General features: G+C 38.2%; 1 protein-coding gene across 1 annotated transcript in view; it reads right to left on the reverse strand.

Annotated features, from left to right (window-relative positions):
- Window positions 1-562: 562 nt before the first annotated feature.
- LOC121313326 (myelin basic protein-like) overlaps window positions 563-13298 on the reverse strand; it is a 96985-nt gene continuing 84249 nt past the window's right edge. The window contains 2 exon segments of the mRNA XM_041245734.1: window positions 563-1830; window positions 10265-10387. Coding sequence (XP_041101668.1) covers window positions 1789-1830; window positions 10265-10387 — 165 coding nt within the window. The 3' untranslated portion in view covers window positions 563-1788.

Raw genomic sequence — 13298 nt, forward strand, 5'->3', positions numbered from 1 at the left:
AAAAAGCTACTATGGATTTTTAGTGTCTGTTTTAATTTATTTTTTCTTAAGTATAGTATGCTCTTCCAATGATAATAAAAAATAAGTTTGAAATACAGCAACTGAATGACATTGACATAGTTGATTTGCACTGGTCAATTTGCCTTCCTACGATGCGTACAGCACATTACTGTTGGATGACAATGACGGGTAAGTGGAATCCGAGCCTGATCCACTTTATACAGCCGAACTTTATGATCCGGCTCCAGTGAAACTAAACTCCATTCCTTTTTTTTTATTTTTAATCATGTTAATACACTGTGCACTTACAGTCTGAAGTGCTAAGACCGAGATCAGTTTGAGTAAAAATGATACAACATGCATTTATCATTTTAAATGGTTAAAATTTCCAGATTTATCCACCCCTGGGACGACAACTGAAAGTGCAGAGCCAGGGAAATCCCCTCCATCAAATTGCACCCTGTTATTCTCTTTTAATTCCTATCAAATGTACCTTTTAATGTCTGTATTCTTATCAAATTAATACATATATACATTTTAATAATAAAGACTCTTAGCTTTCTTTTTTTGTTAAAAGGCAAGTATTTTATTTTTTGACATTCACAATAGTATTTTAAAGCTTTAATTTACATTCATTCACAGAAACTACATGCAAAGAGGGTTCACCAGTCTGTTACACATTATTAGAACTTGGTTTTACACGCAGAGAGAACTTTGAGGACGTATCTGTGATAAAGTGGCCGAGTTCACATGACAGCAATTCAATACAGTGGCTTTTTCTTTTCCTGATTTTCAACAATTGTCTTCCATATCCATTGCATGCTGCATGTTTCATGTCCCTACAATGGTTTGGTTACACTAGGGGTAATAATTAGGTACATTTCTGTAGGCAGTTATTTATGGGCCTGCAAGAGTATTATGTACAAACACATAATCATCTCCACACACTTTTTTTGTAAAAAATGCTGTGTCAGCTTGCTGTTCTGATGTGCTCACATACATTGAAGCAGATGAAATAACCAAACAGGACAATCAACAAGAGTTAAAGGGAATTAGCTTCAGTGATAAAACAGTGCAATTCAGAAGAGCTTTCGTTCTTTTTTATATGGCTGGAAAAACCCAACACCATACCCATTAAGAGTTTAGTACCTAAAGTAAGTAATTCAACATATATAATGTATTAGCATATTACAGTATATACTGTAATTACAAAACAACAGTTAAACAGTCACAGTTTAATCATGACTCGTGTTTTCACTCTTCAGAGCCACATATCTGTTAAGTAACAGTGGGATACTGAGATCTACACTCTGGAACAGAAGCCTTTAATGAGATAGACAAGTGGTCAACTCATCAGGCCTGTTATCTTCCTAAAATAGTTTACATAAAAACACATGATCTTATTAACTTTACCAAAAGAATTTATGAAAAATTAGCTGTCAAGCAATAACAACAGAATACTTCTGAAAATGAAAATCAAGGTTTCATGTGAATCCTGCTTTGAGGAAAGAAGAAACAAAACACAGAAGAATGTGTCAAAACCAATGGGTGGAGCATACTTCTGTAAACAAACAGGTGTCTTTTTGGTTGAGGTCACTCTATGAATTCAACAGTTCTCGCTGAACACTACTGCATTTAAATCTCAGCAAGCAAAATGTTAAAGATTGCGTTGCTATGTAGAAAACATGGCAACTTTACATTAATGTGTTTTAGAAATGGATAGGAGTTATATTATGAAGCAGAGATTTTCTTTTCAAAACCTTTTTCTTTTTTCTTTTTTAAGGAGCCTCAGCGTTTAGAAGGTGAACCAGATCGACTGTCTTTTCCTCCCTGTATAAAAAAAAAAGAAAGAAAATGCAATATAATAGATTTACAAAGCTTGCACAATGCTGTCGTGTGCCTTTCTTTGTTTATCAAACATTATAAGACTAAAGGAGGAGGTCAAAGGTGTCACATGCATTATTTATTATGACATTCTAATGAAAAGTCCTTCATGGATGCTAACTTCACTTCAAAGACCTAGTGAGAGCTCTGTTTTCCGGCTGTCAGGTTATGTTATTATGCAGCATTTAATCAATAATGGTTCACATAACAGCATCTCTAGATATCTTCTTATTTGAAACACCACACTCCTTTAATTAGGCTAAATGTGCCCATTGAAATTGGCATTATAATGGCATCTTAAAAAACAGACACAGTTCTAAGATGCGATACCAGTTGAACTGGTTAAGGAAAGTACCTTGGCAACTGCCTTGTTAAAATAAATACCAAAATTGCCACTACTGGTGGCTTCAATACTATCCAGTTCCCTCGAAAGTAATTCAGTACAGAAAATGAGATCAGGCTCATTTGTCCGATGCATTTGATTCATTTGGAGCTTTAATACAGCAATTGGTTATCAGTGCTACAATTCAAGGGACCCAAATGAAAAGGTTAAAAAGGTTACTATGTATCAGAAAGTGCCGTTGAAACACAATCACTTTTGTTATGCAGACTGGAAACCTGTTTTAATCATTAAAAAACAATGTCTGTATATTTAGAGAATTTTAATAAAATATAAGTTGCCCATGGTAAATTTGCCCGGTCATTTTCAAGTTGCCCAATTCTGATCATGGTTTTCAACAACTGTTTTGTGTATTTTCCCACACTTGCTTTTTCTACTGCTTTTATCAACCATAAAACCATTATTGCACATAACACCACTGTCCAAGCCATTTTAGCAGACATACAAAGAAAAACACAGTTGTCGCAACGCTTACAGCTGTATAGTTGATCATCAAAAGCATATACAACCTTGAACTTATATACTATACTCTAGCGTTTTTTTTTTTTGTTTGTTTTGTTTTTTTATGATAAAACCCTGGTTCACTGTAACAGCAATCTGTATTACATATATTTTCTTATTAAAATGACATGTGGAACCAAAAGGGAGACTTGAAATGAAAAAGTTTTGAGTTTATATTGAATGAATTTAGAATTGAATCGAGAATAAGGCTGAGTATCTGCTCCATTAGAAAGAAAACATTAAGCAACAATAAAGTAAAAACAACAATAAAAACAAACAAGAATTGTGACACAAATCCAAACTCTTCAAATGCCCCACATGACATGAAAGTCCAAGAGAAACAAGAATCATACTTATGTATGGATAACAAAACCCTTTAACGTGTCTGAGGCCTGTGCTTTTTAGGGTTTAATCTTACAGCAAGCTGTAATTTAACAACATCACAATAATACTCTTGAACCGGGAGGTTTTTTTTGTTTTTGTTTACCAAACTAGAACAAAAAAAAAAAATAAAAAAAAAAAAAAAATACAGAGAACATCTCCAGAGGAAAAACACTTGTCAGTTATGTGTTTCTGGCTGACAACAAAACAAGTTATGCAACATGCAATACACCTTTTGTGAGCCATCTATTTTGGGAAAAATAAAGGAAAATGACAGAAGCACAAGACTGAAGATTGAGGAGAATTCCACATGCAGGTGTGTAAGCTGTGAAGAGAGGACAGACTGAAAAGGAGATGAGGGGTATTTTTTATGGAAGGACTAGAAGTGAAAACCTTGAGTATACAAATTAGCATAACTGTGAACCGCACAAAAATGTTTCTTTTCAGGAGGTCGGAATCTGATCTGAGAAAAATGGTAGAGAGAAATGGAAGGAAAATCAAATGACTAAATGCAAGACATGCCACATATATATATATAAAAATATACCTAACGTTTAAAAGACCAGCTTTAATAGGAGATCAATGAAAAACAAATTACAAAGAAAATATGGTTATAGCTTTACAAAAATGAGAGTAGTGGGGAAAATATTGGAATAACTGTTAAAGAGAAAGTTAAAGGATGAATCTAGCAATGAGGTTGATGAAGATTGAAACCCTTGTCATGTATTAAACAAATCATTCTTTCTATGATTTCACTATGGAGGAAACCAACAGTAAGCCACTAAACCCAGGAAATGCACAGACATTTCTGGATGATTTCATCCTCAGTTACAGGAACTCAAATATAATAAATCACCTGGTCCATATAATATGTTCTTATGTTCTTAATGCACAGACAAGTCCTAGTTTAGCCTCTACAGTTAAAATGTTACAGTCTAACTAATTATGCCCCAGCTGAATGGGGTTGCCCAAGGTAAATTCAGAAGTCAATCTCAGCCAATTACTGTCATGAGAGAAATGATTTGTCTGTGTACAGGTTCTTTGTTATGACAGCAAACTTTGATACAAACACAGTGTATAATTGAATTTAACCGAGAATGTCATAACAGTCAATTTCTGAAATGGAACAAAAGAAAACAGTATATGTTTGTTGCTGTAGTAGTCCTATCAGGTTATATAGTTTCTAACACTACATTGGTGGTTGTAAATATAACAGTACTATTTTGTTGAAAGCTGTGATAGCTCTTGTAACAATACCTGACTAAACTACAGCAACCCACATGTCAACTTCCTGTATGACCTACACAGAACTGATATCTGACTGGCTGTGGTAGTGAAGGCTATAGCTACAGTAGGAAGCCTTTTGTATGGTTTTGATGAGACAACGTATTGGTGTTAATGGCATTATACATGCTGAGAATGTAGGAAAACTACCTGGTCTTGTAAAATACCAAAGTACATTGGTAAATTAGTCTCTCATTTTCTTACCAGTACCATGTTTTCCTATGCTTTTTAATATTTACTATTGTTGCAGTGCACTTGCTCCCAGCCAATGATTTGTGAGATGGTGTTGAAAACCAGTGTGGTTCCATTCTACCAGCCCCACTGCACTAAATCAAGTTGTATTAGTTTTACAGATTTGTGTTTATTCCGTATACTGTATACAAATATTAGACTAGCAACTCTGATGAAACTCTGATGTGATTCATTATGGTTAATAAAATTAAAACTGCCGTCATATATTTATATATGAACCATCTCTGGCTATAATGTGTTTTTAAAATCTCTTTATCCTGTTTACAGTAAGTGTTTGCTTTATCTCCAAGCTGCAAAATTAAAACTGCCTGTCCTTTCTAGACAAGTATATTGCTATGATGCACAAACAGCCATTGATTTGGTGCCTGAATGTGAAACCAACTGAGTGAAAGTACTATGCACAGCAACCCTGAATATATCAGGCACCATTAAAAAAATCCCACTGATTTGTGCAAACATGTCTCTCGTACTTTACGGTGCTGAAATAGAGTAGCTGAGGTAGAATCTTGGGATGGTTCATTCATTCACTGAACATCCACTGTGCCCCCCAAAACCCTCCCTGTCAAATTATATTTAATACGTACAATAACAGCCAAGCTCCCAGGAGGCTGGTTGAAGAATATACTTGTTTAAGAACTTTTGTGTACAATAGTACTGTGATCAAATTTAAAAAAAGAAACAAAAAGAAAAATAAATTGAGCTTAAATGTGTTTCACGGGGCAATGGTAAGTAGTAAGTGTAGTGCTTCATGACAGCTCGGACAGCGCCATGATACTTGATGGGACTTAAAGGGATAGAACAGGAGTCTTGCTCTCAGCAATGGAGAACCTTATTGCCGAAACCTGGTCCGGCGACTGAAGACACGAAAATACATAGATAGAATCCTCCACTCTGCGGACAGCTGCTTACGTGACGGCTTGGGAACGGAGCTATGCATAGGGGATTGAAGGAAGAGAGGACCCGACTCTCGGAGAGCCGCTGCAGCTGAGCGACTTGGGAACGGAGCTACCCACCGGGACCAAACAGACCTCTGAAGGAGAGCCTTGAAATGGAAAAATTAGAGGGACTCAGGATCGTGGAATGGAGCTTACAGGAGTCCTAGAGCTAGAAAGAAAGAAGTAGAGAGATTAGAAAGAGATCGAAGGACTGCAAGGCAGACTTTGCGTCGACAGCTGAGAAGGAGAGAGACTCCAGAAATTAGTATAGGGAAAGCGCATGAGCTGCGACAGGATAGAGAGTGTGGCCGGACACAAAACCTCCAACTCGACCTAAAGGAAAACCATCCGCACTGTGGAGCAGACTGGTGGGCAGTTACAATGACTGCTGAGGTGGTTCTGATGTAGAGGTGATGATGATGCCCAGCAACCTAGGACTTTGATGGCGTGTTGGCTAAGCCCTGCTCTTTCTGCGGATGTTGCTGCTCTGATTCTAAGAGAATGGGGTGTGTAGAATTGGGAGGGTAGGTCTGCCTTGGTGACGATGGAGGAGAGGTGAGAGGTGAACCAATACCTAGTGATAATGTTTCTGGATAGGTCTGAAAAGAGGGGTTCAGAGGGTGAAGGGTTCCTGGTTGATAGGAGTTTCTGTAGAGATGTGTAACGGCAGAGAGAAGAGTTGATGTCTGAGAGCTGGATACAGTGCACGGATAGAAGCTGGTCGGTTTTGAGGATCAGAGAAAAAACAGGAGATGGTAGTCCTTAACTAGGAAGAGGTCGTTGGAATGGATTCCAGAGGCTGGGACGCAGGGAAGGGATGGTCTGGTGAATTCTGCACATCTTACGAAGCTGCGGCTGTAATGATTAGGTAGAGCTGAAGGGGATAATTGAAGTGGCCTAGCAGAGAGAGCAGGTTCCGCTTTGAGATGGACCATGACGACTGAAAGGTGTTAATGAGGGTGCGGAACTGAAGGAGTTGGGTGGTGAAATAGACTCCTCTATTCCAGAAGACACTTAATAAGTGACGGAGGGAAGGGTGGATGGCATCACTTTAAATGCGGCCGAAATATCCACTTTAGCTAGCCACGCTCCTTGACCTACCTACTTGATGGATTTAATGGCGTCTGAAAGAGTGATATAATGAAGTGAGAACTCGTCTAACGGACAGGTCGGAAACATACAGAAGATACTGATCCAGCTCCTGGCGTCTGTGAGGGTAGGCTGTGCAGAGGACGTCCTGGTATGCTGAAAAAGCGATGACAAACTCTCCGAAGGTGAGACTTTTTAGAAGCCGTGGATCGCGAGACTTAAGGGTGATGGAGAGGTCGCCGCAATCCACTACCCGATGGTCAAGGTACTCGGAAGCTGCAATGAGGATGGATACAAGGTTGACATCCTTACCCTAGATGATTAGGTGGCGGAGATGAGAGGAGATGGAGTGGCGTCTAAAGGAAGTAGAAGGCTGGTAAGACAAGGAAGAGGAGGCAGCTGTGGCCAAGTTGTACTGCAGGGCCTCGGGATCGGTTGCTGGGAGAACGGAGCCTGAGGAGGGGGCTGAGTCTGAGGCTGGAATGGAGGTTGAGGCTGGAGCGGAGGCTGAGGCCGAGGCGGGAAGGGCTGGTGCGGTCCGTGACCGAGCTGTGCCTCGATGGATTGGAGACGGGGGGAGAGAGATGAAGCGGACTCTGTGAGAGGATGCAGTAGGCCTTTGATGTCTGTAGGCCTTTGATCTCTCTGTGGAGCATGGATAGGCTGGCTGCATATTTGTCTGCTGCTGTAGGCTCGTGCTCATCTGCTGCTGCCGGCTCATCTGAAGCACCGAGGGCACCGTGTGCACCGAGGCTCTGAGGCCCTGAAGCACCAAGGTTGTGCAACACTCGGGCACCAGGGGTGCCGAAGCACTGAGGGCACACAGAGGGCGCGCAACACCGAGGGCACTGAGGTCCCACGGGCGCCGAAGCACCTGGGGGCACCTAACGCCTGTGTACTGCAGTGCCAGGGCGCCAAACCACTGAGGCACGGAGCGTCTAAGCACCGAGTAACTGAGGACGCCAAGCACTGAGGATACTGGGAAGAGGTGCCTAGCCTTAACCGCAAGCAGTCACACAGCCCAGGGGAAGCACATTGCATATGCCGGGATAGATATACAAGCTCAAGTGGCTGCAGTTAGGAAATGGGAGAGCAGTATTAAGAAGTGCACTGTGCTGCACTGAGGTGCAGCGCAGTCGTTAGCCTGGCCTTGACCACATGCAGTCACACAAGCGGGGCAGCATGCACCGTAAGTTGGAGTGGAGCACAGGCTAAAAGAACTGCAGTAGGCAGGCTGAACTGCTAAGAGACAGTTAAGAAAAAGGAGGGTAAACAGGCTGGGCCGAGACAGCCTGTGAAGTCCACGCAACAGCAAGGCAAAGTAGAACCAGGTCTCAGTGGAGGAAAGACACTTTGTCTAGCTGTTATTATTATTATCTTTTTTAACTGCAAGAGCAGTAAAAGAAAAAAAAAACAAACACACACAACAGCCAAGCTGTGGGGCCAAGCGCACCGAGCAAGCGGGCCAAGACAATCAGCAGTGACGACTCAACAGCAGGCAGAGGAGGAATCACACCTCTTTTTTTTTTTTTTTTTTTGTTTAGCTGTAAATAGCAGGAGAAAATGTTCAGATAATGGCAGCTTTGAAGGCAATGCTTGGTACTGCATTAAAGAGAGCTGTAATATATATTAATTTATAAGCACACCAGTAATAAAAGAAAACAGATAAAGAAAGGAGAAAACTTCAGACTACATACATATGTTACATTTATATATCACATGGTTAAAGCTGTTTGTTGTGTTGTGTTGCTTATTAATAGTAGGAGCACAACATGTGATTGTGTAGAAATGGGCTCTTTGCAGAACTGCAACCAAATTTTAGGAGTTGTTTGTGGACTACCTGGAGTTTACTCACACTGACCACAGGTTGGGAACCATGGCCACTGATGATAAAAGTATGGAAGTTTTAGTTCACTCTGGTGTCTCTTTGAAGTATTGAGTCACTTCTGTTCTATATTTCTTGCTATTGATTCTCATTTTGGTATGCACAACGAGTAGAATTTAATTTTATTATTTTCAAATGTGTCCTTAGATATATGTGCTGTTTAACATGATCATACAGTACATAATATTGTGTTCAATGAATAGCAAGGGTCTTTTAAACCAAAAATAAAAGACCCAAATTAAGATGTTTTGATGTCCACCCACCTAAAAGATCTCAAAGTAAACAAAACCATAGCTGCAAAACAACCACAACCCAAAGCCCTCACAAAGACACATCAATACAGTACTGCACATCCATTAAACAAAACAGCTGAAATAAGCATTCATTAAAACTGTGCAGTTCTTTTTTTTTTTTTTTTTTTTAATTATGTCTTAGGATGTGATTTTCAATTAGGGTTGTTAGACCTGCACAAACAACATCTTTGAGTATAATGACATGTTTACAATTGAAGCTTCTGCGGGCAGATGGAACAGAAACCATGTAACTTGTTGAACAATTGAACTTCGGTTGCAAGCCATAAATAAAACACTCTGTGCTACAAAACAGCCTCTGTTATGGTAGGACTAGACAGGGAAAACAATCCCACAACTATATTTTGCAGAATAACAAACTGCATACTGTATAACCACAGACTGACATTCTGCAGCATTGTCCTTTTTTATTTAGTTCATATAGTGACATAGTGGCAAGTGCACTACTTCAAGAAGGGAGGTAGCTGTAAAAACTATTTGTTTATAGCAGTCATCTTACCATTTGTTATACTCCAGGAAGTGAGCCAATAGAATCTAGGCTTGCTGTTTGCTGGCAGTGTACACACAAAACAACATAAGCAGAGTTGTGAACAAGAGGAGGCCATTCTGCCCATCCATACTTGTCCAGTCTCAAATAGCTAACTGATCCCAGAACAAGCCCAAGGAATCAGCAGCAACAACAACATGTCCTGAAAACCCACTCCATATCCCTATTACCTGTGTGAAGATATTCTCCGTGCCCCGTTGTCCTGATTCTATCTCCACTCCATTTCCTGCTCTGTCCTCTGGTCCTGGTCTTTTTAAAAATTGACTTTGTTGACTCCTTATAGGATTTTTAAAACATCTTCCGTTACCCTTTAATTTTCTAAGCTAAATATTGTAGCGAACCTCAGTTCCCGCAGGCAGGCGCATCACACAGGGTGAGGCAATCCACACACAGGAGGAGGGTGGGTGCGAACCCGGGACCTCTCACACTAAAGCATAGTGCCAATACTGCTGTACAAAAGAGCCGGCTCCATTGCAAGGAGTGTATGTCGGCCTTATGTCTCCGTGTGTGATTACGTCACCTACCAGCCCGGCTGCTATGATATGTATTTCCTTGAATCTATTCTCATACACATACCCTATATACCTGGGTATGGTTACTGTAGTTGTTGTTCTAAGTTCTTTCCAAAACTGAAATGTCTTTCTTCCAGTGTAATTGTATAGTGGAGACTAAAAATGAAGTGTTCAAAATGTGGTCTTACCAGGAAATTATATAAACTCATCCTTAACCTCCCCTCATGTTTTATATGCATACTGGTGCATGATAAAGAATGTTTAAATTCTTTCTTTACTTTACCAGTTTAAAAATTTTAGAAAGGGTTCCTTGGCCATCTCCCCTTGCATCCTTGTGCCCTTTGTGAGCTGCTCTTGTGGTCTCTTGTGATCTTGCCTGCACAGGCTGCTTTTGCCCATCAGTTCCCTGAAAGCAGAACCACAGTCGTTAGCCAGTTGCGGATGCTGGAACAACATAACAGGCAAGTATTATTTATTCCACAAATATGGTTTATAAGCACACAATAAAATACACTGTGAATTTGAAAAAAAAAAGGGTTTAAAACCATATTTCTTGCCTCTTGTTAGCAACTGTGAGATTATCACTGACCCACCTTTTATTGTGCTGAAGATATCTTTATTGTTTTCTTGCTAATTTTACTTTCAAGCCAGTATTAAGATTTTTCAAATACAGCACTTTATTAAAGGTTTAAATGGCTGCCTCCAGTTATCCTACAATAGGCTGGATTAATTCCATTGCAGCATATCTTAAAAACAACATGGGGAGAAATAGAATGGGAGCCAATGCTTTTGCTAATGAGAAATGAGGGGCCTTGGTTATTTACATGTCTGCATATAATGTTGGTGTCCCGTTCAAATGTATAGTCTGTAACATTCAGGGGATCTAATAAACCATCAATAATAATGCATTTAAGTGGGGATCTTTAAGGAACTGAACAAGATTTAATCTAGATAACTTTGTTCAAGCCTAGTGTTTATAATTAGCCATATATTATGACATAAACAAAATAAAGCAGAGCTACCAGAATGTATTTTAATAGCAATATTATAACCTATTTTTACAAAATATACATATTTTTAAAGCATGTTTGTATTTTAATAGTACAGTATTGTCAAAACTGTAGCAATAAAACAGACCACAAAAGAAGGTAAAAGTAGGCGTGTGTGTGTGTGCACACATATATTATATATATATATATATATATATATATATATATATATATAATATATTATATATTTAATTAATTGTAACTAATGTGATGTGACTTGTTATCTATATTTTATCTGTTTCAGTCCCACAAAGGTTGGCCTATTTTTAATATATTGTAAGCTAATTTTACTACTTATCGTTGGATTTATTTTAAATAATTTTTGGATTTGGTTTATTTTAAACAAATGTGTTATATTTATTTTATTTGTTTCATATGATGATGAAATACACATTTTTGTAACATTGTGTGCTTCCTTTAACAAAAAAAAGATACTGATTGTACCCAGGAGTGAATGTGCTTTTTATTTCAACCCCTATATTTGTTAACATCAGTTGTAAAATGCATATAAGGCCAATCCGATGATGTTAAAAAAAAAATAAAATTTAAAAAACTGTAAGAAAATGTAGAAATTGGTTACAATTTAGCACATGCAGGTTGAAAAAAAAAGTGCCAAATATATTGTCAATAGACTGAAAACATTCTGCACAAAAATGTCTGAAAGAACAAGTGTGATTAAATATTTATGCATACTTCAAAAAATAATATTTCTTTCAATCCTAGATAAAGAGTCACTTGAATGAATTCTGATAATGAAAAATGTAGATGCTGCGTTTAATACTTCAGATCTATCCACATGCTGTCATACCATTCCTTTATAGCTATGTTGAAAAAGGGGATTTCAAAGAAAAGTCCCTGCTATGAAATCCAATCTATAAATCAGTAATTATTTCTTGCTTAGAGTATATCCTTCCTTGGGTTGAATGTGCAATGTACGAGAATATAAAATAAATGATTTAATTCTATAACTTCACATATCATGAATAATGAACTGGTTGAGTGGTATTTATATCTATATCTTGGTATAAATCTGTCAATAGTAATAATAATAACCTTGAGCTTCTAATTGGTAGATCAGAGGCTTGGCATCGGTAAACCCAAAGAAAAAAGAACTTGCACAACAAAATCTAGGGAAAATTTGAATCAAAAAGTGTTTAAATATTCTCCCAGATTAAACAGGGTCCATCAAAAAGGTCTTGAAATAGTGAATAGAGAATACTGCTATGTAACATTTTAAACAGTTCTACAGTTCTGCCTATCTCTTGTAATTTCTCATTCATAGCCAATAATGTTCATTTACATTTTACAAATTTCAAGAAAAAAAAAAGTGGCATCTAATGTATGTAGGAAATCTCTGCCTCATGAAAATAAGTTTTTTAAGACTTAAGATAAAAGAAGCCGATGAGCTTTGTCTTGTGTTTGGGCAATTCCTAAAACTGAAATCTTATTTGCGTTTACGGGCAGGTAGGGTAGAGCTGCCCCAACGTGTGTCAGATTGCAGAGTGCAGCAGCGGTGTACAAATAGTGTAATCCTGAAAATGAAGGAGTAGAATAAAAGAAAAATCTAATGTTGTTATCACACATATTCATTCCAGGGTGAATGAGTACTCCCTGTATGAAGTAGAGCTGTCAGGTGTTCCCATAATATCTAAATGACACACGTTGTTATATCCTATGATATATTCACATTACCCTTTTCCCCAAACAATGCATTCCTGCTGAGAGGAAAGTGAGAATCACATTGTTTCCTCTTTCTACTCCAAAAATTAGAAACATGGAATGTCTCAATATGGTTAATTGAAATGAATGTAAAAAACAATTATCCATGTAAAACATGATAGTCTCGGTTATACTGTACTGTAGGCCTCCAAAACATGTCACCAATAACACATACTTATTGTTTATAGAAATATAGGTATTTCCTCACAGTCAGCAGGCAAATATCATTGCTTCTGCTCTAAGTAATTGTCTCACCCTACTCACTGTGTCTGCCTCTTGTGTGTTGCAAATTTATTTTCTAAGACAATTGTGATAAAAACATCTTCACTGCTATTGCTGAGCAGAGAAAATATCACCACGGCTTTTATTTATTTATTTATTTTACGATACAGTAGGTACTACAGTGCCAATTTTAACGAGCTAGAAAAAAAAAAAGTTTAATGAGCTACATACCACCAGTTTATGTAATTATGTATTTACTAACCCCCTGACCTGTTTTAATATCAGATAATACAATTAAACATATGCCAGGGAGAAGGTTTACAATTT

The sequence above is a fragment of the Polyodon spathula genome, chromosome 3 (genome assembly GCF_017654505.1).
Source record: "Polyodon spathula isolate WHYD16114869_AA chromosome 3, ASM1765450v1, whole genome shotgun sequence".
Classification (NCBI taxonomy): Eukaryota; Metazoa; Chordata; class Actinopteri; order Acipenseriformes; family Polyodontidae; genus Polyodon; species Polyodon spathula.